This window comes from Hyperolius riggenbachi, chromosome 3 (assembly GCF_040937935.1).
Source record: "Hyperolius riggenbachi isolate aHypRig1 chromosome 3, aHypRig1.pri, whole genome shotgun sequence".
In the NCBI taxonomy this organism is placed as follows: Eukaryota; Metazoa; Chordata; class Amphibia; order Anura; family Hyperoliidae; genus Hyperolius; species Hyperolius riggenbachi.
The window spans coordinates 430,103,041-430,124,486 of record NC_090648.1 but is presented as its reverse complement, the minus strand read 5'-3'; the positions used below and the strand labels follow the sequence as shown (position 1 = coordinate 430,124,486).

The 21,446-nt window shown below is 48.2% G+C and overlaps 1 protein-coding gene across 1 annotated transcript in view; it reads right to left on the bottom strand.

Annotated features, from left to right (window-relative positions):
* Positions 1-21,446, bottom strand: part of OVCH1 (ovochymase 1) — a 237,084-nt gene that overhangs the window by 161,946 nt on the left and 53,692 nt on the right. Inside the window, exon 5 of the mRNA XM_068273718.1 lies at positions 9,699-9,794. Within this exon, the coding sequence (XP_068129819.1) occupies positions 9,699-9,794 (96 nt within the window). The remainder of the gene's footprint in view (positions 1-9,698; positions 9,795-21,446) is intronic.

Genomic DNA, 21,446 nt, shown 5'->3' with positions numbered 1-21,446 from the left:
AACTAAGTTCAGCTGAGTTCTAATGCAAGCATTCACAAACATTTCTGCTAGTTTCTTTGCCTTCTTTTTTACAGCTGTGACACTGACTGACCCCAGCAGTTGTAAATTACACTTTCTTATCTAGCCGTAATTTATTGCTTTTTTTCCTTCCTAGCCAGTGATCTCGTCTCTGCTTAAGTTAACTCTTTCCTGACTCATTTTCTGTCCGTCAGCTCCGACCATCTATGAGAACTGCTGCAGCCTGGAATAAAAATGCTGTATGCTTCCCTTTCATTGCTAAACTGTCACTGTCACCTGAGCTGTTACTACCTCTATGCTAGTGTGTATGGTTTGGCATCCTTCTTCTCTTCTTTCCTGTAGCATTAGAGCATTCTACCATCTTAGCCAGCAGTAAAAGCAGAGAGTTTTTAATCAGGATGATACCATTTATTGGCTTAAAAGAAAAAGAGTAATCTTTCTGCTAATAAGCCTTCTTCATACTTTGTTGCTGTATACTGCCAATATGTTATTATGTACATTCAGCATTCAAAAGAGATACGTAGATTTTTCAGCAAATATAAATAAATGTCATTCAGATGCTTTAAAGTGGAGCTGAACTCTTGCACAGGACAGAAGGAAAACAGAGAAATGCACCCTGTATGTATTTAGAGAGCCTTTCGAATTCTTCCACATCTGTGTCTAATCACAAATTTGATATCTTCCCTGTGTCACCTGACTGCCACAGCATATAATCTTATTTTAAAGCACAAGATGTTAATATATTTGCTTCCATGAAAGTAGGAATTAGACACACTGTCTATTTATTGCAGGATTTGTATCAGCTGTAACAAAAATGTTTTTATGTAAAGGTTATGTTGTTGCATATCTTTTAGAGCAGAGAGGAAGTTCTGAGTTCAGGTCCACACTAATTACAACCAAACATCCAAAGTGGGTCTTGACAGGATGTTTGCTACTTACCTGTTCTCTGTTTTGGATGGGCTTCTCTCCATTGCTCTGCCCTGCCACTTATTTGTGGCTCCAACTGCAGCCAGTCGCACAGAGGACAAAGAAGCAGCGCATGCTCTGGCCACTCCCGCTCCCTGTCACCTGTTTGTGGCTCTGACTGCAGCCAGTCTCACAGAGGACAAAGAAGCAGCGCATGCTCTGGCCACTCACGCTCCCTGTCACCTGTTTGTGGCTCTGACTGCAGCCAGTCGCACAGAGGATAAAGAAGCAGCGCATGCTCTGGCCACTCGCTCTCCCTGTCACCTGTCTGTGGCTCTGACTGCAGCCAGTCTCACAGAGGACAAAGAAGCAGCGCATGCTCTGGCCACTCACGCTCCCTGTCACCTGTTTGTGGCTCTGACTGCAGCCAGTCGCACAGAGGATAAAGAAGCAGCGCATGCTCTGGCCACTCGCTCTCCCTGTCACCTGTCTGTGGCTCTGACTGCAGCCAGTCGCACAGAGGATAAAGAAGCAGCGCATGCTCTGGCCACTCGCTCTCCCTGTCACCTGTTTGTGGCTCTGACTGCAGCCAGTCGCACAGAGGACAAAGAAGCAGTGCATGCTCTGGCCACTCGCGCTCCCTGTCACCTGTATGTGGCTCTGACTGCAGCCAGTCTCACAGAGGATAAAGAAGCAGCGCATGCTCTGGCCACTTGCGCTCCCTGTCACCTGTTTGTGGCTCTGACTGCAGCCAGTCGCACAGAGGACAAAGAAGCAGCGCATGCTCTGGCCACTCACGCTCCCTGTCACCTGTATGTGGCTCTGACTGCAGCCAGTCTCACAGAGGATAAAGAAGCAGCGCATGCTCTGGCCACTCGCGCTCCCTGTCACCTGTATGTGGCTCTGACTGCAGCCAGTCTCACAGAGGATAAAGAAGCAGCGCATGCTCTGGCCACTTGAGCTCCCTGTAATTTCCTGCTCCTGCCCAGATGTGCACAGCAACCGAGGCCAGTATAGTGTTATGCATTCTTGACAAGTACCGATCATACATCACCGTAATTTCTCAAGTATGCATGCCCAGAACACTATCGGCTGCTGTGCACATTTGGGCAGGAGCGCAAATTTCCATCGTGAGAGGACAGAGAGCATCCACTGATTCTTTGTTCAATGAGGGGCACAGCAGCACAACTGAAATGGGCCCATTCAAACCAGTGATCACTAGTCAGATAGTTGGCCAGAATGTTTTCTGGTGGTGGTGGTTGCGGGGGGGCGCTTGGTGACAGCAGGCCTAGGGCACTGGTAAGTACAAATCCGGCCCTGGCTATGGTAGGATTAGATTGTGAGCTCCTCTGAGGACAGGCAGTGACATGACTATGTACTCTTAAGTAGATTATGTCAGTGCTATATAAATGCATAACAATAATATGGTAAGTCATTAGACTGACTAAGGTGGTATTTGATCGTCAGCTCCTTTGAGAACAGTCAGTGACATGACTACATACTAAAGTGCTGCAGAAGATGTCGAGGGGGGTGGGCAGAGGGAGCGATGGAACCAAAGGCAGCCACTAATGGTCCAGTTTCCTGAAGAATGGATGAAAATCGTCCGGGAACACTAATGGGGAATTAAAATCTGCTAGATCCAATCCGATCGTGTTAATCGATTCCATAGTGTTCCTGATCAATCACTTGTGGCCGATTTTCAGACAGTTAATCGTACAGGAAATTGGACCATTTGTGGCCGCCTTAAAGAAAGATTTTAAGAGAATGTAATGTTGCCAGTTACTTTCCTGGGGCCTTTTCTAGCCTCCTGAAGTCCTTCTGGTCCCTGGTTGTCATTCCGCCCTGCTCCATTCAGCCACTCTGCCCCTCTGAAAGCTGTATGTGCGACCCTGTGCCGCGTGTCTCCTCCATCGCGCTCCCATGGCCGGGAGCATTATGCACTTGCACTGTAGAAAAAATTGCTACTGCGCAGCCATAGAACACGTGCTCGAGGAGGCGGGGCAGGGCATGTGTCGCAGCCCAGTGCTGCAGGTCTCCCATCTGAATTTGCTAATTATAGGAAAAGCAGTGGCCGGTAACACCGGCTTCTGTTATATGAGTTCCCTCTCTGACAGTCTCTGCCTGAGAGTAATAAGTACTCACTCGCTGCCTGTCTGTGTCATTCCAGCCGCTGCAGCTACACAGACTCATGTTCTCTAGTGATGGGTCGTTCGCGAACGAGCCGGCTCTAAGAGCCGGCTCTTTGAAGTGAATCAGAGGAGCCGATGCTCACTCTGAGAAGAGCCGATGCCTCAGCCGCCTCTTTTATCACTGCTTTGCTCCGTAAAAAAGGGCGCTGAGGCATTCTGGGAGATGTAGTCCTCCTCTTGCAGCTTGTAGGAGTGTTTGGGACGGAGCAGAGCAGTAGCAGGAGGGATTGTCTCAGTCAGAGAAGTAGTCTGGAGTTGGCATGGAGACGGGGGCGGGGCTTTTAATCCGATTCTGAGTGGTGTCTAGTGATATTTAATTAAGAACCGTAAGAGCCGGCTCTTTAATGGGAGCCGATTCAGAAGAGCCGATTCTCTGAGAAGAGCCGGAATTCCCATCACTAATGTTCTCCTCTCCAGCCCCCATCAGCCCCTGCAGCAGCAGCAGGGCTCCACGCAGCCAATCAGGAGGGGGATGCGAGTCAACACTGGGAGCCAATAACTAAGCAGCAGGAAGTTGAATGGTACGCAGCACTGAAGTGTCTCCTACTGTACACGTCGTTGCTCGCTGCTTGCTAAATCCTCACCATGCGAATGAACCAGGAGGTGCTAGGATCTGGGAGGGAGCGTTTGAAGAAGTCCACTTATGCGCCCCCCCCCCAGGAGGTGAGTGACAAAGGGCGCCTATAGCAGGAGCCCTATATGCACCCCTCTAGATCCGCCTCTGCATCCATACACCAACCAGACCTGTATGATAGTATGGCCAGACTGAGGCAACTCCTTAGTAAAAAGCACATGGCAGCCTGCCTGGAGTTTGCCAAAAGGCACCTGAAGACTCTGACCATTACAAACAAAATGATCTGGTCTGAGGAGATCAAACTTGACACCTGGCATTCACACAAGAGTTAAATTATTTAAGGAAACCAGACACTGCTCATCACCAGGCCAATACCATCCCTACAGTGAAGCACAGTGGTGACAGCATCATGCGGTGGGGATGTTTTCCAGTAGAAGGAACTGGGAAACTAGTTAGGTTAAAGGGAAAAATGACTTCAGCAATGTACAGAGACATCCTGGATGAAAACCTGCTCCAGAGCACTCTTGAACTCAGACTGGGATGACTGTTCATCTTTCAGCAGGACAACAACCCTAAGCACACAGCCAAGATATCAAAGGGGTGGCTTCAAAATAACTCTTTGAATGTCCTTGAGTGGCCCAGCCAGAGCCCAGACTTGAATATGATTGAACACATTTAGAGAGCTTTGAAAATGGCTATGCACTGATGCTTCCCATCCAACCTGATGGTGCTTGAGAGGTGCTGCAAAAAGGAATGGGTGAAACTGCTCAATAGGTGTACCAAGCTTGTGGTATCATATTCAAAAAGACTTGAGGCTGTAACTGTTGCCAAAGGTGCAACAAACAGGGATGGTTCTAGCTGCAACGGGGCCCCTGGGCAAAATTAAAAATGGGGGCCCCCCAACCAAAAAGCAGCATTAGAGGGCCTTTGCTGCAGCCAAATTTCCCCAGAAGGCCCCTGACCTGGCTGCTATTGCCCCAGATCACCCTCTAACTAAGCTGTGCTCCCAATGTCTGCTGCAATGTCAATGCGAAATGCCTCCCAATATTGGCCTGCCCCCTCTATCTCACTCAGAACCAACCCCCCCCTGCTAAAAAATCTAGTCGCTGTAAAGACTAGGAAGTGAAGTGCTGCTGACGGAGAAAGTAGGGATGTAAAGATACGAGTGGTGCACTTGTAATTGCATCAATTGCCATAGCGTGGGTATGCACCTTCCTTCCTCTCCGCAAATTTTCTCCAACTTCCTATTGTGACAGAAAGTGAGATAAATCAACCCAGAGTGGACAAAGATGGCAATAAAGTCTGAGGCTTGGGACCCACTAGCAGCACTTTTCTATGCACTTGTGGTTTTTAAAGCTCTTGCTCATGGAATGCTCATGGGTGCTTTTTAACAATCACATCCCCCAAGTGGGATCACACACATAGCATTACTTTAAGTTCTGCTAGTGAGTTTTAAGACTACAACACATTTTGTACGCTAGCCAAAAGCTTTCCTGAACTATTGTCAAACGCACATTTCCCAGATGAGATCAGGTTTAACCTTCCTGGCGGTAAGCCCGAGCTGAGCTCGGGCTATGCCGCCGGAAGGCACCGCTCAGGCTCCGCTGGGCCAATTTGCATTTTTTTTGCTACACGCAGCTAGCACTTTGCTAGCTGCGTGTGCAATCAGATCACCGCCGCTCCCCACCGATCCGTCGCGCCGCAGCTCCCCCCCCCAGACCCCGTGCACTGCCTGGCCAATCAGTGCCAGGCAGTGCTGAGGGGTGGATCGGAGTCCCCTTTGACGTCAGTGACGTCATCCCGCCCGTCGCCATGGCGACGGGGGAAGCACTCCAGGAGATCCCGTTCTTTGGCTGGGGGGATGCCGCTGAGCAGCGGCTATCATGTAGCGAGACCTTGTCTCGCTACAGGATATTAAAAAAAAAAAAAAAAAAAAGGTTAATACACCTTTATCCCTTCCTTACAATCTGCTTCACAGATCACTTAAGCAGGGAAAGCCATATTATCCCAGGAAAAAAAACAAAACAAAACAAGTAGATAACTACTTGTTCTATAGTACTTACATATGTATTGTACCATCCACGTTTGGATTTCAGCAAATTTTATACAGTAATTAGAAAACTGTTCCTGGCATTCCCTCTGACTGAAGCAAATCCTGGAGGTCATTTCCTCCCTTAGGGCCCATTCACACTTAGAACCGCAGAACGCCGGTTTGCGGGAGTGATTTTCCCGCCATTAGCGCGGAAAAATCACTGGACACTGTGGCGGTTTGGAGCGATCGCGATTAGCGTGCTGTGCACGCTAATCACGATCGCTAATCGCGGAACGCTCGTCGCCGGCAAACCGCTGCATGCAGCGCGGTTGCGGTTATCGCTAACCGCAACCGCGGCAGTGAGAACACTGCCACTCGCTACATTGTGTAGCGGTTCTTGCAGAACCGCTAGCGGTTTGCCGTGAGCGGGAATCGCTCGATTCCCGCTCAAGTTTGAATGGGCCCTTAGTGGGTTTTTTTGCATAAAAATCTGCACTGTCCTAGCTAGCTTGCTTTGCAAACATATTGTGAGCTGTAACGATTGTGGAATTCTCTCCGTGATCAGCGCACAGGACATGCGCTGACACTGCGGAAATCCTCCACAAGCGTGTAATTTGAGGGAACCCAGCAAAAGGTGCAACGCACCTGTAGAGGGAAATTCCTGTCAGCAGGTGGAGCTGTGGAGTGCAGAGGAACAGCTCATCTGCCCTACCACAGACGCGAGACAGGAATTGTACGAAGGGAAGAAACGCAGGGCAAGATAGCCCTGAAAGAGAGAGATCAAAGCGACACAGGGTATGTGTGTTCACCAATCTAGTCGCCACCCTGCGACGATGAACACACAACCAGGAAGATAAAGTGAGAAGGCAATCGCCGGAGATGGCGGTTGCTAACAGCGACACAAGACCGAATAAGCACAGATGAGGAATGTATGTATGTCCACCAATCTAGCCGCCCACCTGCGACGGCGGACACACAACAAAGGAAACCGAGTGAGAACTTAATCGCCTGAGAACTGCGCAGGCAGCTGAGCGGATCCTTACATGAGCACAGCATAGATCGTATTTCAGCAGCTTCACACTGAACTGACCTCAGCCAATTAGTGAGGAGCAGGAATGTGGGAGGGGTGATGACAAGCTTCCTTCTCATTGGCAATGGCAAAATTGAGGCAGGCTGACTGAGATACGATTTATAACCATAGATACATTTGTGTGCTACCCTCCATGGCTAAGGAGGCAGTAGCTGAAGAGCTAATTTGTGAAGACCTCGTACCCTGAGGACTGGAGCTCGACATCCATGTGAGGTTTTCAAATGGGGTGGCCGATCGGGCTGATCGGAACAGCTGAATGCCGAAATTTGGTGTACCGCAGGCAAAAAAAAATGAATTTCGTGTTCCGAGTGCATTTCTATTGAATTGGCGCCAGATTCCACGGTTAATTGTAAAGCCCCCATAAATGCTATCACCAAATGTGCCAAGTATGTTAAAGGGAACCTAAACTGAGAAGGATATGGATTTTTCCTTTTATAACAATACCAGTTGCCTGACCATGTGGCCCATGTGGGGCTTTGCATCCTGAGCTATACCAGCCCACATGGTCCATGGGTATGGGGGGCTCTGGAGGAGAGGGGCAGCCAAGCCTTCCCCTCTCCCCCAGAGCTCTTGTCCAACAAGCGGAGGCCCACCTCCTCCCCAGGAGAAACTAGTATAGGGGTACACAGTACCCCTTACCCATTTGTGCAAAGAGTTAAATAAAAACACAATGGCAAATTTTGATGATAGCCTGTACGGGGGCTTTACAATTAACCGTGGAAGTCGGCCCTTTTGACTGCAATGGAAAATCGAATTAGGTATTCGGAACTGCCAAATTCCAACGCCAAACTCGAAATTCGGATTCTGAGAGCTCAGCCCTAGTGGTTGATAAGGGGGTGCTAGAGGCATCAGTGGTGTCTAGTTTGTGTACAGTAGCCCTGATGCATCACTAAGATTCAGAGTGCCAGATTGCCCTAGTCCTGCTGATCGATTTGGCTGCAATAGTGTCTGAATAACACCAGAAACAAGCATGCAGCTAATCTTGGCAGATCTGACAATGTTAGAAACACCTGATCTGTTGCCTGCTTGTTCAGAGTCTATGGCTAAAGGCATTACAGGAAGAGGCTCAGCAGGATAGCCAAGCAACTGGTATTGCTTAAAGCGGACCCAAACCAAACATTTTTTTAATTCAAAATATTTAGTTGCACCACTCTGACACATACAAAGATAAATAAACACTCCTTCAAGCCTATGAGCATTTCAGTGCATGCTTTTCACCCTCCTCTTTGCACAACAAGAGTTATACAGGTGGCAGCCATTAGCAATTCCTCCTTTGCTGGACACCATCTACTCCACCAGTTTGCCGGATTATTTGCCGGCAATATGAAAGGAAGGGAGGAGTTTCTCCAATAAATGTAAAATATTTTATATTGGTCATCATGCAGCTGATATAAGGCTGCTATTTATTATTATAATTTAGAAAATAGATTTTATTTCTGAAATCTTGTATTTTTAGTTTGGGTCCACTTTAAAAGGAAATATATTGCAGCCTCCATATACCTCTCGTTACAGCTGTCCTTTAAGTGCAGGCACAGAGAATTCTTCTCCTCACCCCTCCTGCTCCATCATGTACCGTTCCAACCTCCTGGCTTCTCCATAGCAGTGCATTGTGAAAAATATTTCAGTTAACGCGTTAAAGGGACACCGAGCTCTAATTAAAATCAAAATCTGAACTTACCTGGGGCTTTCTCCAGCCCACCGTAGGTCGAGAGGTCCCTCGATGTCCATCTGGCTCTTCTCCCAGGGGCTGGTCAGAAATGGCTCCCGACGACACTAGGCCTGAGTGTCGGGCTCCTCTTCCTGAAAGCTGACGTCAGTCGTCACCACGTCGGCCGCCTCACGTCATCACGGAGGCCGGCGTGACAGTACTGCGCTCGGGCCCAGTGTCGCCGGGAAGCCATTTCTGACCAGCCCCTGGGAGAAGAGCCAGATGGACATCGAGGGACCTCTCGACCTACGGTGGGCTGGAGAAAGCCCCAGGTAAGTTCAGATTTTGATTTTATTAGAGCTCGGAGTCCCTTTAAGTGTGAACTGTGCCATAGGAAAACATGGGCATTACTTTGAAAATCAGTTGTCCTTTCAGTTATAACAGAGCAACTGATTAAGTGTAAATGGGGCCTTAGTCATAAAGCTGACTAGACAAAATCTGGAGACTATTGAAACGTTTTGCTGCTGACTAGGCATGGCCTTGCCTAGGAGAACTCCCAGAGAAGCACTTGATCATTTTGCTCAGCTGATAGATTTGTAATGCTGGGAATACACGGGTCGATCCGGCGGCCAATTAGCCGCCGGATCGACCCCAGCCGTGTCCCCACGTGTGCGCGTGGATCAATTGCCGCTCCCGCCGGCGCTTCCTCATCAGCGCTCGATTCCCTGCCATTGTCCGCCGGCGGGGATCGAGCGGGCGGGGGTCGAGCGGCTTGATCGGGCCAGCTGAATATAATCAGCTGGCCCGATCAGCTGGTCGATACACGGTACAGAAACGTACAGTGTATCCCGAGCATAAGGCTCCGATTTGCTGTGTAGACTTCCTGGTTTAAAGCACAATCATGACCAGCAAATCAGAGCCATATAAATCTATCAGCTGATCAAACTGATCACAAGCTTCTCCAGGAGTTCTCCTAGGGTCATCCCTACTGCTGACCACTATTGGAGTTTTTAATAGGTAAAAAGTTACAAATTAGATTCCTATTTTATGCTCCGTTCCAATGATACTTTCTGGGAGTTTCCATCAATTTGAAAACCAAGACTAGTAACCAGATGAAAACATGTCATGGCTACAGACTGTGGCTTGGCTTCCACAGTTGTGTAAAGCTCTTCCAGAAAAGTAAACCTGAAATGGGATAAAAATACAATAGCATCCCACAAAAATAATATCTACACACTCACTTTCGCTCAGTCTCCCCCATCCACTGGCGACACACTTGGAGCCAAATGCAAACTCCTCTCCGACCTTCGGAAGGCAGATTGGCTGCACCATAGACCCTGAGCAGAGAGAGAGAGAGAGAGAGAGAGAGAGAGAGAGAGAGAGAGAGAGAGAGAGAGAGAGAGAATCAGTCTTTGCAGGGAGGGGGAAAAAAAAAATTCAAGCATATTATATATAAAATTAGAGGAACCCTGTGAGATCCACAAGTGTAAAAGATAGATGCTTACCTCGGTAGAGAAAAGCCTCTGGATCCTCTAGAGTAACCCTCTAAAATTACTGTCTGCAACTATTATTCTAATTATATTACATTTACAGATCTACAGTGGCGTACCTAGGGCATTTGCCACCCAGTGATGATTATTTACAGACAATCCTCTACCCCCCCCCCCCCCCCCCCCCTTTGCCATTTTTTTGATGGGAGGGTTGATTAGAAATTTTGTGGGATTTTAGGGGATGAGGAGTCATCAGGATGTGGATGGCGCTAACTGTTATAAAACTTCCGTACTCTATACAGTGCTGCAGAAGATGCCAGTGCTATATAAAAATACACAACAATAATAATAAAAGATTCTCGGGGCATTCATGACGGCAGAATCAGAATGCAGAGAACCATGCTGAGACGCAAGCCTCTGGGTATCGGCAGGCCGCTGACGTCACTGGGGCGCATGGCACTCAGCTCCCAATGGATAGGCGGCGGACGCACTTTCAGTATGCGCTCCGCCGCTGTAAACAATAACCACGGCTGCTGACACGCCGCAATGTCATTGGTTGTTTTGGATGCCTTTGCTTTCTGATTGTTTAGTCCTTGTATTTAACTCAGGTGAGCGCCCCCAGACATCGCCCGTGATATTAGCTTTTGGCTTGCTTCTGGGTATGCACTCACAAAAACCTTTTGACTCCTGTTGCAGATTTGCCTTGTGTCTTGACCACGCTTACTTTAGATTTAATTACCCATTGCTGACCCTGCTTGTTCCTGACCATGCCCTATTGGATCGCCCGTTGCTGACTGCTTGTTCCTGACTATGCTCTATTGGATCACCTGTTGCCGGCCTTGCCATTGTACCTGGACTCTGATTGCCTCCTGGATTGACCTCTGCCTGGATAAGGATTTGCATGAATGCTGCCTGTCCTGAGATCTGGCTAAGAACTGACCACGCTATCTCTAAAGCCTCTGATCTGCATACCATTACTCCAGCTTGCAGTCATCTGCCTCTCATCTGGATTGCCTTATCCTGCAGGCCTCAGGTGACTATATCATTGTGATACTGTGCTTGTATTGTTGTTTGGTTCTGTTTGGTGGATACTATCTGTCAGTCTGTATGGTACATCTGCCAGCAGGGTTATTGTAGTTTGTACTAGGCACGAGTTTGGGCAGGTGTTACGGGCTGGGCTATAGGCCATAGGTCAGTCATATGGGCATACAGCCTGACCTATAGTCATTGACCAGACAAGCCTGACAAATATGGTAGGACATAAGACTATGGTATGATTAGATTGTGACCTCCTCTGAGGACAGTCAGAAAAGAGGGTCAAAAGAGGGGGATGCATAGGAGGAGGGGAGGGATAAAGAGGTAGAGGCACAAGGCAGGTGGGAGAGGAGAAATAGCTTTCATCATGACTGCAGACATCACCAATGCTGTTTGCCAGGGACAGGTGTCACGGAACAGCTGTGAGAAACGCAGGCGAATCAAGAAGATTTGCGCAGTCAATTTTCTGATCACTTCTTGGTTAGATTTGCCCAATCATTGCAGTGGACAGAATGACATTCCTTCTTTTAAAAGACAGTTTTTTTTATCCTTTTACCAAATATGGCAGGAAGCTTTCAGCAGGAACTGTCCCAGGCACCCCGCTGTGCTAAGGGCCCATCCATCAGAGGAAGTCAGATAAGTAGCCTGACAGAACCAATTTAGAGAGGAGACAGTGAGACTTCCCGCCCCTGATCACAGCAGGGAAGCCGACACGTAGCCTGCTGTCCTAGCTTCAAAGAGCCTTCACCTAGCACTGACCTGCTGTTACACCTAGATGTATACAATAATCCATAAACTGCTATATTTGTCATATTTCCTGTGTTGCCAGGCAGGCAGGCCCTCCAAACTCACAGAGCATGCTGGGCTTTGCCTGGCCCTGGTACTGAGAAAGTTTCAGAACATTCTGAGGAAAGGGCTGCCAGTTAGGCAGTTCGAAAGTGCCCTGATGATACCACAGGGGTCCTACCCCTAATGTTTGGTGTCAGGGTGCTGGGTAAATCGTGACGGACCTGAAAATGGTAGTAAATCTGCCCTGACCTGTACGGTACTGTGAGATAGAGCCCATATATGGTTAGATAGGATTCTTGGTCCCAAGGGGAAGGGGGAGGACTCATGTTCTAAGGGGGTGTGCAGTTCCCGCCCTCACTCCCTCCTACTGGATCAGGGGTATAAGAATGGCAGAGGACCCAAAATCAAGGTCCTCTATTTTGAAACATCCTGATTACATCCTTGCCAGCTTGAGGACATGCTGGTGTCACAGGGCCCCTAGTGGCCGGACCGCAAAATGCCTTCCAATCGGTTTCAGCACACAGACCATGCAAGCTGTGGTCGCAATCGGTGCGCAGAAACCGCTGGAATTTTGGCAGCAGACCGACTAGAAGGGAGCCTGTAAGTTATGTGTTCCTTTGGTACAGTTAATTAAAACCAACATGCCTTCCCTGCTCAGCAAACATACTTCATGAAAGGGAAAATTGTCATTTGGTAAACGGGGGGGGGGGGGGGGGGGTTGTCTTTTTAAAAAATAAGGAATGTCACTTTCTGATCGCTTGCCATGACTGCACAAACCGAACCAGGAAATCAGAAAATTGACTGTTTCTCACGGCTGTTCCGTGACAGCTGGCATGTGCCTTGTTTGACTTTGCTACTGAACTGAACCCAAGAACTTTATGCGTTTTCCCAGGAGGACATATTTCCACGAACTAAGTATTTTCTCCCTTTTGTTTTCATACTGGCTATTAATGTTGCTATAATTGTTGATTTTAATAATTTTCTGTATATATTATTTATATTGCGTTTTAATAAATGACGCTAACGTCATTTGTTTATTCAGCTACCCTGCTATTCAGCCGCACAAACTGAATCCTGACTTCTGAAGAGTCGCTACTATTGTTGCTAGCTAGACAGAATAGAGTGTGTTTAACCGTTTTATTTTGCAGGTCTAGACTCAGCCAGTCAGTGGGTGCCTCTGTCCCATGATAACAGAGGTGGTGCCAGTTATACCCTGAAATAGTGTGTAATTTGTAATTACCGTAACTCACAGGCTCCCTTGTAGTCGGTCTGCTGCCAAAATTCCAGCGGTTTCTGCGCACCGATTGCGACCACAGCTTGCATAGTCTGTGTGCTGAAACCGATTGGAAGGCATTGTGCGGTCTGGTCACTAGGGGTCCTGTGACCATGTTTTTAAAAGAAGCCACTGAAATTTGAAAAGATTTATAGAGCAAGGAAACACATGGCTCACAGCACAGGAAGGGGGGGAGGGGTGCTACATCTAGAGCAGGAAGTTGTACAGTCCCATGCACTGCCTGCTGCTATTTTCCCCAATGTTGCCCAAACTATGAAAATAGGTCCAAGGTGGAAGAACACAGTGGCTGAGCACCACAGCGGCACCTATAGCCATGGCTACACCCGATGCTGTGAGCAGCTGCAGCCCTGTGGTAGGTACGCCACTGCAGATCTAAAGCAAGAGTCTAAATGTACACTGAGCACTTTGTGCAAATTACCTGACAGAATGTGAAATATGGGGCAAATACACTGGTACTTGAAAGTTACTTACAAATTAGCTGGATGGCGCAACTGGTAAGGCTGCTGCCTTTGATGTAGGATTTCAGCCCTTAATCAAGGTTGAAATCCCAGCTCAACCCAGTGCGTAAAACAGTAAAGAGTCTTTGGGCAAGGCTCCCTTAATGATCCTGGTCACCTATGGAGCGCAGAGCGCACCCTAATTGGCTGCAACCCTGAGGCAAAAAAAAATTTGCAATATAAATGCTCTGTGTCTTGTAATATACAGTACATATAACACTAGTGGGGAAGCAGACCATAATGTTAATATTGATCCCCCTACCCCCTTTACCCTATGCATGAGATGGCCCTTACCGTATTGCATGCCCTCCAGTGAGGAAGAAGTTTGTATTTTCCACAAAATGAAAGCAGTTTGAGTCTCTCCTTAAAATTTGCAGATACGCTAACAGTTGGGAGACCCTTTTCCACGTTTCTAGCATGTTTTCCCAAACGATATTTTAGGGGGCATGGTTCAGACACATATTGCTACCCACTGGGGCACCAGGTTAGATAAACTATATATGCATCATTCCATGTAATAAACTGTTTAATTTTTTAAGTTTACCCATTTTTAAATGAAATGACTTGGTTTGTCTTAACTGGCCTAAATTCCCAGTATGGGGTGAAAGGAAAGGAGACTGCCAACATTGAAACACTGGGGCCTTTTTGGTGGCTTGACACAGCTTGGTGCCAACATTTATATAGTGTTAGGGGCCTTTTTATATATAAACGTTGATCATTCAGGATTAATGGTTCCGAGTACAGGATCTGTCTTCAGAATACCTTAAGTTTATATAGAAAAGGGCTTCTAACCTCAGAAATATGGAAATATGTTGGCACCAAGCTGTGTCAACCCACCAAACAGAGCCCCAATGACCAATGTTTCAAGGTTGCTAGTCTCCTGGGCTCTTCCTGCGCTTGGCTTGTAAATGCAAACTAGTTAAGATTTATCAGGATTGACGTTGAGCCAGTTCCCCTCGTTTTGAACATGGTAGATTGGTTTTCTTTTTGCCATGGCCCCACCTCCTGCGTTTGTACTATGACCACTGTGAAAAGAGGCTGCAGGCATAGAGGTAGATGGCTCCTGTTCACTGTCGCTTGCAGAATTTTTGGTCGGGTTATCACGGTCTCCTGGATCCCTTGGACATGGGTGTCTGGGTTGGGGATTCTTAAAGGGTCTACTAGCGTGCAGTTAGTTTGTTGTGCGCATAGTGCAGGCAGACCGCTGTCCACTAATTTTTGTGTTCTATTACTGTATTCAGTATTTTTTTTTCTTTTCTGAAAAATCAATAAAAGCCCTGTTATATTCTACCTGTCCCAAGGCCCACACACCTATTGACGGTAAAAAGCAGCACACTTTCTCCACCTTAAAATATTTTTCATACAAAATGTGTGGCAGGGGTCGTGGGTGTGGCAGGAGAGGGAGTGCCATTGCCTCTGCCACTTCTAGGAGTGGTGCATGGGCCAGGGAGTGGGTGCTCAGTTACAGGGGTGCAGCAGAAAGGAGTCTATCAGCAGCACAGCCTGGGCCGAGTCAGCCGATGCTGGTGGCACCCATTTTCAGACCTTCGGGTCCCCGTGTGGTGGTCATTAAGAAGAGTGACTCACAGGCATTGATGGACATGATGACGGATGAACAGCCCATCATGACTTTATCCCAGACCTCCGCTGTGAGCAGCACTCCAAGCAGCAGAAAACACCCCACACTTGCTGTGACATCCACCCCAGCATCCAGAGGTCAGCAGCCCTCCCCGGACGAGAGCATTCTGCCCCTCAGTCCAGCATCTGGGAACATGTTGATGGCTGAAGTTAAGGACATAATGGGCCCTAATGTGGAGGAGGTTGTGCTTGGACCAGCATCAGATGTCTTTGAGAATGAGGAGGAGTCTGTGTCTGGGGATGTTGGGGCTGAAGAGGATTGGGGGGGAGCAGACAAAAGGGATGATGACAAAGGGGATGAGGATTATCTGGACCGTCCGTTTGTGCCAGAGGCCCAGGAAGAAGGCTCAGAGGAGGATGAGTAACCTACACAATTGCATCCCCATATGTTAGGCAGGGGCAGGTCCAGCAATGGGAGTGCAAGACAGGTCGCTGCTTCAGCAGGCAAACCCACCAGGCAACCCCCAACTAGATGGAGAGACACTGAACCCTCTGCTTGCCATAGTTCTATACGTCCCCAATATGAAATGGTTTTGAGGTGTCAAGCCAGGACAAAACCTATGCTGCGTGTAACTTCTGCAGAAAATATTTAAGCCTGCAACCTGTCCAAGATGGGTACCTCATCCCTCCAGGCCCACTTGAAGAGCCCCCACTGCAATGACTATGCAGAGTTCAAGAGGATGAAGGACCAGCAAGGGGGTGATAAGAGCAGGAGACCCACCACCGCAGCAGCATCATCATCCCTTCCTCAGGGTCGTGAAACCCCCACCGCAGCAGCAGCAGACAAAAAAATTCACCCTCCAGTGCACCCTTGGCTACTCAACACACAGACATTGAGGCTGGTGAGGCCATCCAGTCATCCTCATTGGCCTTATCTGCTTCCCCTGCAGCACATCAGTGGCAGACCCTGCTGAGCAACAGCTTTCAGAGTTTTACCAAGCCTCTGCCTCTCGGTCACAGGTGCATTAGAAAGTTGAATGGCTTGATGGCCCAAGCCATGTCATCACAGCTCCTTCCCTACTCCCTGGTGCAGGAGGGGAGCAATATGCGCACGCTGCTCCAGTTTGGCATCCCCGAGTGGCAAATCCCCAGCCGCCACTACTTTGAGGACCACCATCCCAGCACTGCACAAGTTTGTGGTGGCAAACGTGGCCCATTCACTCGATTACTCGTGGGCGAGCGGGTCCATATCACCATAGACTTGTGGAACAGCAGATTTAAGACAGGCCGCTGCGTGTCCAGCACACTGTGTGACATTGGTGGAGGGGGGGGGGATGAAAAAGAGTGCAGAAGCAAGCCACTTTGTGGTGCCACCACGCGGGATCAGGGGGGCAATGCAGCAGGCTCCTCTGATCCCATTCCCTCCACACCCCACAGCAAGCAAGTCTGCCTCAGCAGCAGCAGTGCAAAGCCTCGTCACTGCCAAGCGCTGCTGAAATTGGTCAGCCTTGGGAAGGACAAACTGACAGCCACCCACATCCTGGATGCCCTCAGGGTGCAGAAGCTGAGGTGGCTGACCCCCCCAGAGGCCTGAAAGTGGATTACGTGGTGGCCGATAATGGGGCCAAACTGGTGGCCGCAGTGCAGCAGGGAAACCTTCAGCACATCCCCTGCTTGGCCCACATTCTAAATTTGGTGGTGCAGCACTGGGCACCTACCAAGGGATGAAAGACCTGCTGGAAAATGCCCAGAAGGTGGTGCGCCATTTCCGCCGCTCAGCCACTTTCTCTGCATTCCTGGCCAACCTGCAGCATAAAAAAGGGCCTGCCATCATATCGCCTGATTATTGATGTCCCAACTTGCTGGAACTCAACTCTGGCAATGTTGGAGCGGCTATGGCAGCACAGGACGGCTCTCAGGGTGTACATCTTCAACAAACGCGTCCCCAGCCATGAGCAAGTCCCCATCATATTTGCAGATCAGTGGACACAGATGCATCAAGTGTGCCTGTTGCTGACTCCCTTCCTGCAGGGTACCAAGATGGTCAGCCGGGAGCGGGCATCCATTTGTGAGTTGATGCCCCTGGTTAATCTGTTGGACAGGGCAATGTGTGATCTGATGGGAGAGGGAGAGGCAGCCCTGAGCCAGCTGGATCAGAAGCAGTTGGCAGCACAGTCCAGCTCACAGGAGGACTTACAGATAGTGGAGGAGGTGTTGGAGGTCCCTAACCTGAATGCAGAGGAGGAGGAGCAGAGCGCCGCTGCACGGGTATGGCGGCTTCAGGAGGAGGACACGGCGCAGGAAGAGGACAGGCATGTCCTATCGGACGACGACAAAGAGGTGGTTGCCAATGCCCGCCTGTTCCCCATGGCTTTGCACATGTTGAGCTGCCTTCGCAGAGACCCCCAGGTGATCCAGACACGTGAAAGGGAGGACATCTGGATCACCTTGATGCTGGGGCCGCATCTGAAGGGGAAGTTGGGAGAGTTTATGTCGCCATCTGTCACAGGGCCCCTAGCGGTCCACACAATGCCTTCCAATCGGTTTCAGCACACAGACCATGCAATCTGTGGTCGCAATCGGTGCGCAGAAACCGCTGGGTATTTGGCAGTAGACTGACTAGAAGGGAGCCTGTGAGCTTTGGTAATACAAATTACACACTATTTCAGGGTATAACTGCCACCACCTCTGTTACCATGGGACAGAGGAACCCACTGACTGGCTGACTCTAGACCTGCAAATAGCAAACAGTTAAACACACTGTATTTTATCTAGCTATCAACAATAGTAGCGACTCTTCAGAAGCCAGGGTTCAGTTTGTGCGGCTGAATAATAGGTGTATCTGACGAATAAATGACATTAGCGTTGTTTATTAAAAATGCAACTAATATATCCAGAAAATCCTTAAAATCAAAACAATTATAGAGACAAATAATAGCACGGTATGAAATAAAAAATGGAATAAAATACTTAAGTTTGTGGAAATATGTCCTTTCTGGGAAAATCTGAGCACATGGAAAATGTCCTTTGTTTCAGTTCAGGAAAATGGCCGCCAACCACGTGGTCCTCTGGCTGGCTTGATCGTATGGTGATGTTACACAGGGGAGGACTGCCCCTCCTTGTATGCATCCTGGTTTTATGGAAGCTAGTTTTGGGGTGGGACCAAGCCCGCCCCTCTGGTTGACAAACCAATCACAGTTCAAGTCCTTGGAGAGAGATTTAGGTTTAAACTTATAAAACGCTGTAACTCAAAACCGATAAATGCCACATTTGCGCTGATAACAGATTAATACACAGTGGATTTGGGGAATCATACAGAGACCAAGAATCCTGAGTCTAGCCCACGTGGTTGCACCAAAATTAATAACTCCACTTAGGAATGGGCTACAAACTCCCACGATCTCTTAAAACGTGCGCAATTTCAACTGCGCCTAAATGTGTTATTTTAGTACAGATAGTGGCATTCGGCTACAATCTTACCGCAAAATGACTGGCTATATTTTCACTTTGGGCTGTCCATATGACGATTTCCTGCTGTGTTGCTGCCATTCTGTCTGTGGGACTGCAGTTTTTGAATAGGCCTCCTGCTGTGGCTTTCCTGACTATTCCTGTGTATGCTTTCGTTCACAGGTAACGGTGTTGGGGTTAATTACCTGGTTGTGACAGGTACGTGTGAACTGTCTTTTGATAAAGTTAAAAAAAGAAAATGTCATTTTCTGATCGCTGCAATGACTGCGCAAATCTAACCGTGAAGCGATCAGAAAATCGACTGCGCGAATCATCCCAGAAAGCCCTTGTGTGCAGACTCTTGGAAGCATTGCCCCAGTCTTCCACCCCCACTGTTCTGCTAACCCAGCAACAGGTGCCTGCGGCCGCACCAGCCGGCGCGGTGGATACCTTCTGAGCCTAAGCAATAGCCTGTATGCAGTGCAGCTGCCCAGAGCAGACGTGCCAGCAGACACGGCATCCTCCTCCAAACAGCAGCAGCGACTGACCAGCATGGTGTCTGACTACATAGGGTCATTCAGCGGGCTTGACAACGACAGCCCCGTGGACCCCGTGGAGTACTGGGTCAAGAGACTGGACATCTGGAGGGAGCTTGCCCAGTACGCCCTGGAAGTCCTGTCCCCCTTCCAGTGTCCTCTCCAAGAGATGCTTTAGCGCAGCCGGTGGCGTGGTCACCGAGAAGCGCTCTCAGCTGTCCCAGGCCGCGGTGGACTAACTCACCTTCCTGAAAATCAACCAGGCTTGGGTGGAAGGGGAGTTTACAAACAAATTTCATTTTAAATGATCACTTAGTTTAAAATTCCTTTGTAACAATTGTTATTCCAGAGACACATAGTATGTTTAATAGTGTTTCCATCTGACATGATGTAGCAGAAACTATCAACATGTTACCATAAAAATACTTAAGTATACATTAAAACAGTACAAAACAGTTGTAATCTTAACCACTTTACCTCCGCAGTGCTAAATTTCTCCGTCCCTCTGCGCACTGCTTCACCCCCAGGGACGGAGAAAGGCGTATGTTTCTGTTTACATGCCGGGAGTGGGCGGGGCAACACGCTCGCACACTCTAGCCAGCCCGCACAGCAGTTGACTAATTGGACATTAGGAACAAGTGTTCCTAAATCCAATTAGAGTCCCCGATTGATGTATGAAGGCTGCTTCAAAGAGAAGCAGTCTTCATAACAAACCACCGGCACATTGTTATTGTGTCCGTGTGCGCGCGATCGCGCGTGCACACACCCACCCGCACAGCCCCTGCAGTCCAATGATTGGTTATTGGGGACCCCAGTCCCCAATAACCAATCATACCACATGACAAATGAATGGAGACTGCCTCTGCTTGAGGCAGTCTTCATTCATAACAACAGTTGTAAACAAAGGTGCAGCGCGCGAGCCGCGCGCGCACACCAGCTCAACAGTCCAATGATTGGTTTTGGGGACCCCAGTCCCTAATAACCAATCATATTGCCTAATAAATAAATGAATGAAGACTGCCTGGGAGGAGTGAAAACCAAAATTAGCTTACCTGGTAATGCTGTTTTTAATAACCCTCCAGGACCGGTGCTTACATCTGAGATTAGGCCCCGCCCCCAACAGGAAACACAAAGAACTAGCTCTCTATAAGTCCCACCTCTAACCTCTACCTGCCAGTATGTTGCAATTAACTGTTCCGATAGATTATTCTACTTCACACTTTACCTAAATATCCGTTTATAATTTAAAGCCTTCTTTATGACCACATGTTTACACATACAATTATTTACATGCAACCATAAGTTTCTAGGGTGGGTCACCTGTCCTGGAGGGTTATTAAAAACAGCATTACCAGGTAAGCTAATTTTGGTTTTTTCAAATAACCCTCCAGGACAGGTGCTTACATCTGAGATGATATGCAATAAATAACACTAACCTTAGGGAGGGATCACAGCCTGAAGAACCTTTCTTCCAAAAGTCTGTTCCTCAGCCGATAGTAGATCCAACCTGTAGTGTCTGATGAAGGTGTTCACCGTCTTCCAGGTGGCCGCCTTGCAGATCTCTGTTGCCGTCGCTCCAGCTCTGTAAGCCCAGGAAGTTGCAACTGACCTAGCTGAATGTGCTGTTACTTCTTTTGGACATGGCACTCCTTTAAGCCTATATGCTTCATTAATGCAGGACTTGATCCATCTTGCTATAGAGGCCTTAGACATGCTCTTACCCTTTGCTGCTCCAGAAAAATTCACAAACAATGCCATAGATTTTCTAAACTCCTTTACTCTGTCTAAGTAAAATAGTAAACATCTTCTGACATCTAGTTTATGCCATTTAATTTCCCTTGGATCCGTTGCGTTTTTACAAAAGGAAGGCAATACAATCTCTTGCATCCTATTGGAAAGGGTAGCAACCTTTGGCAAGAATTCACTTGTCGTCTTCAGGACTACCCTATCGTGAAAAACTAAACAAAAAGGTTCAACCGAACTTAGCGCCTCCAGCTCACTTATTCTCCTTGCTGAGGTCACTGCTACCAAAAAAACGGTTTTCATTGTTAATAATCGTAATGTAATTTCATTTAATGGCTCAAAGTCCTCACTCATTAAGACGTTTAACACTAAAGTTAAATCCCATCTCGGGTATGAACGCTTTACTACTGGCCTAGAACGTTCTACCGACTTTAGAAATCTGATAACTAAAGGTTCCAAGGCTAACCGCCTATCAAGAAAAACTGAAAGGGCCGCAATTTGCACTTTCAAGGTACTTAATGACAGTCTCTTGTCAATTCCATCCTGTAAAAATTCTAATACTGAGGCCAGTCTGTTGGAT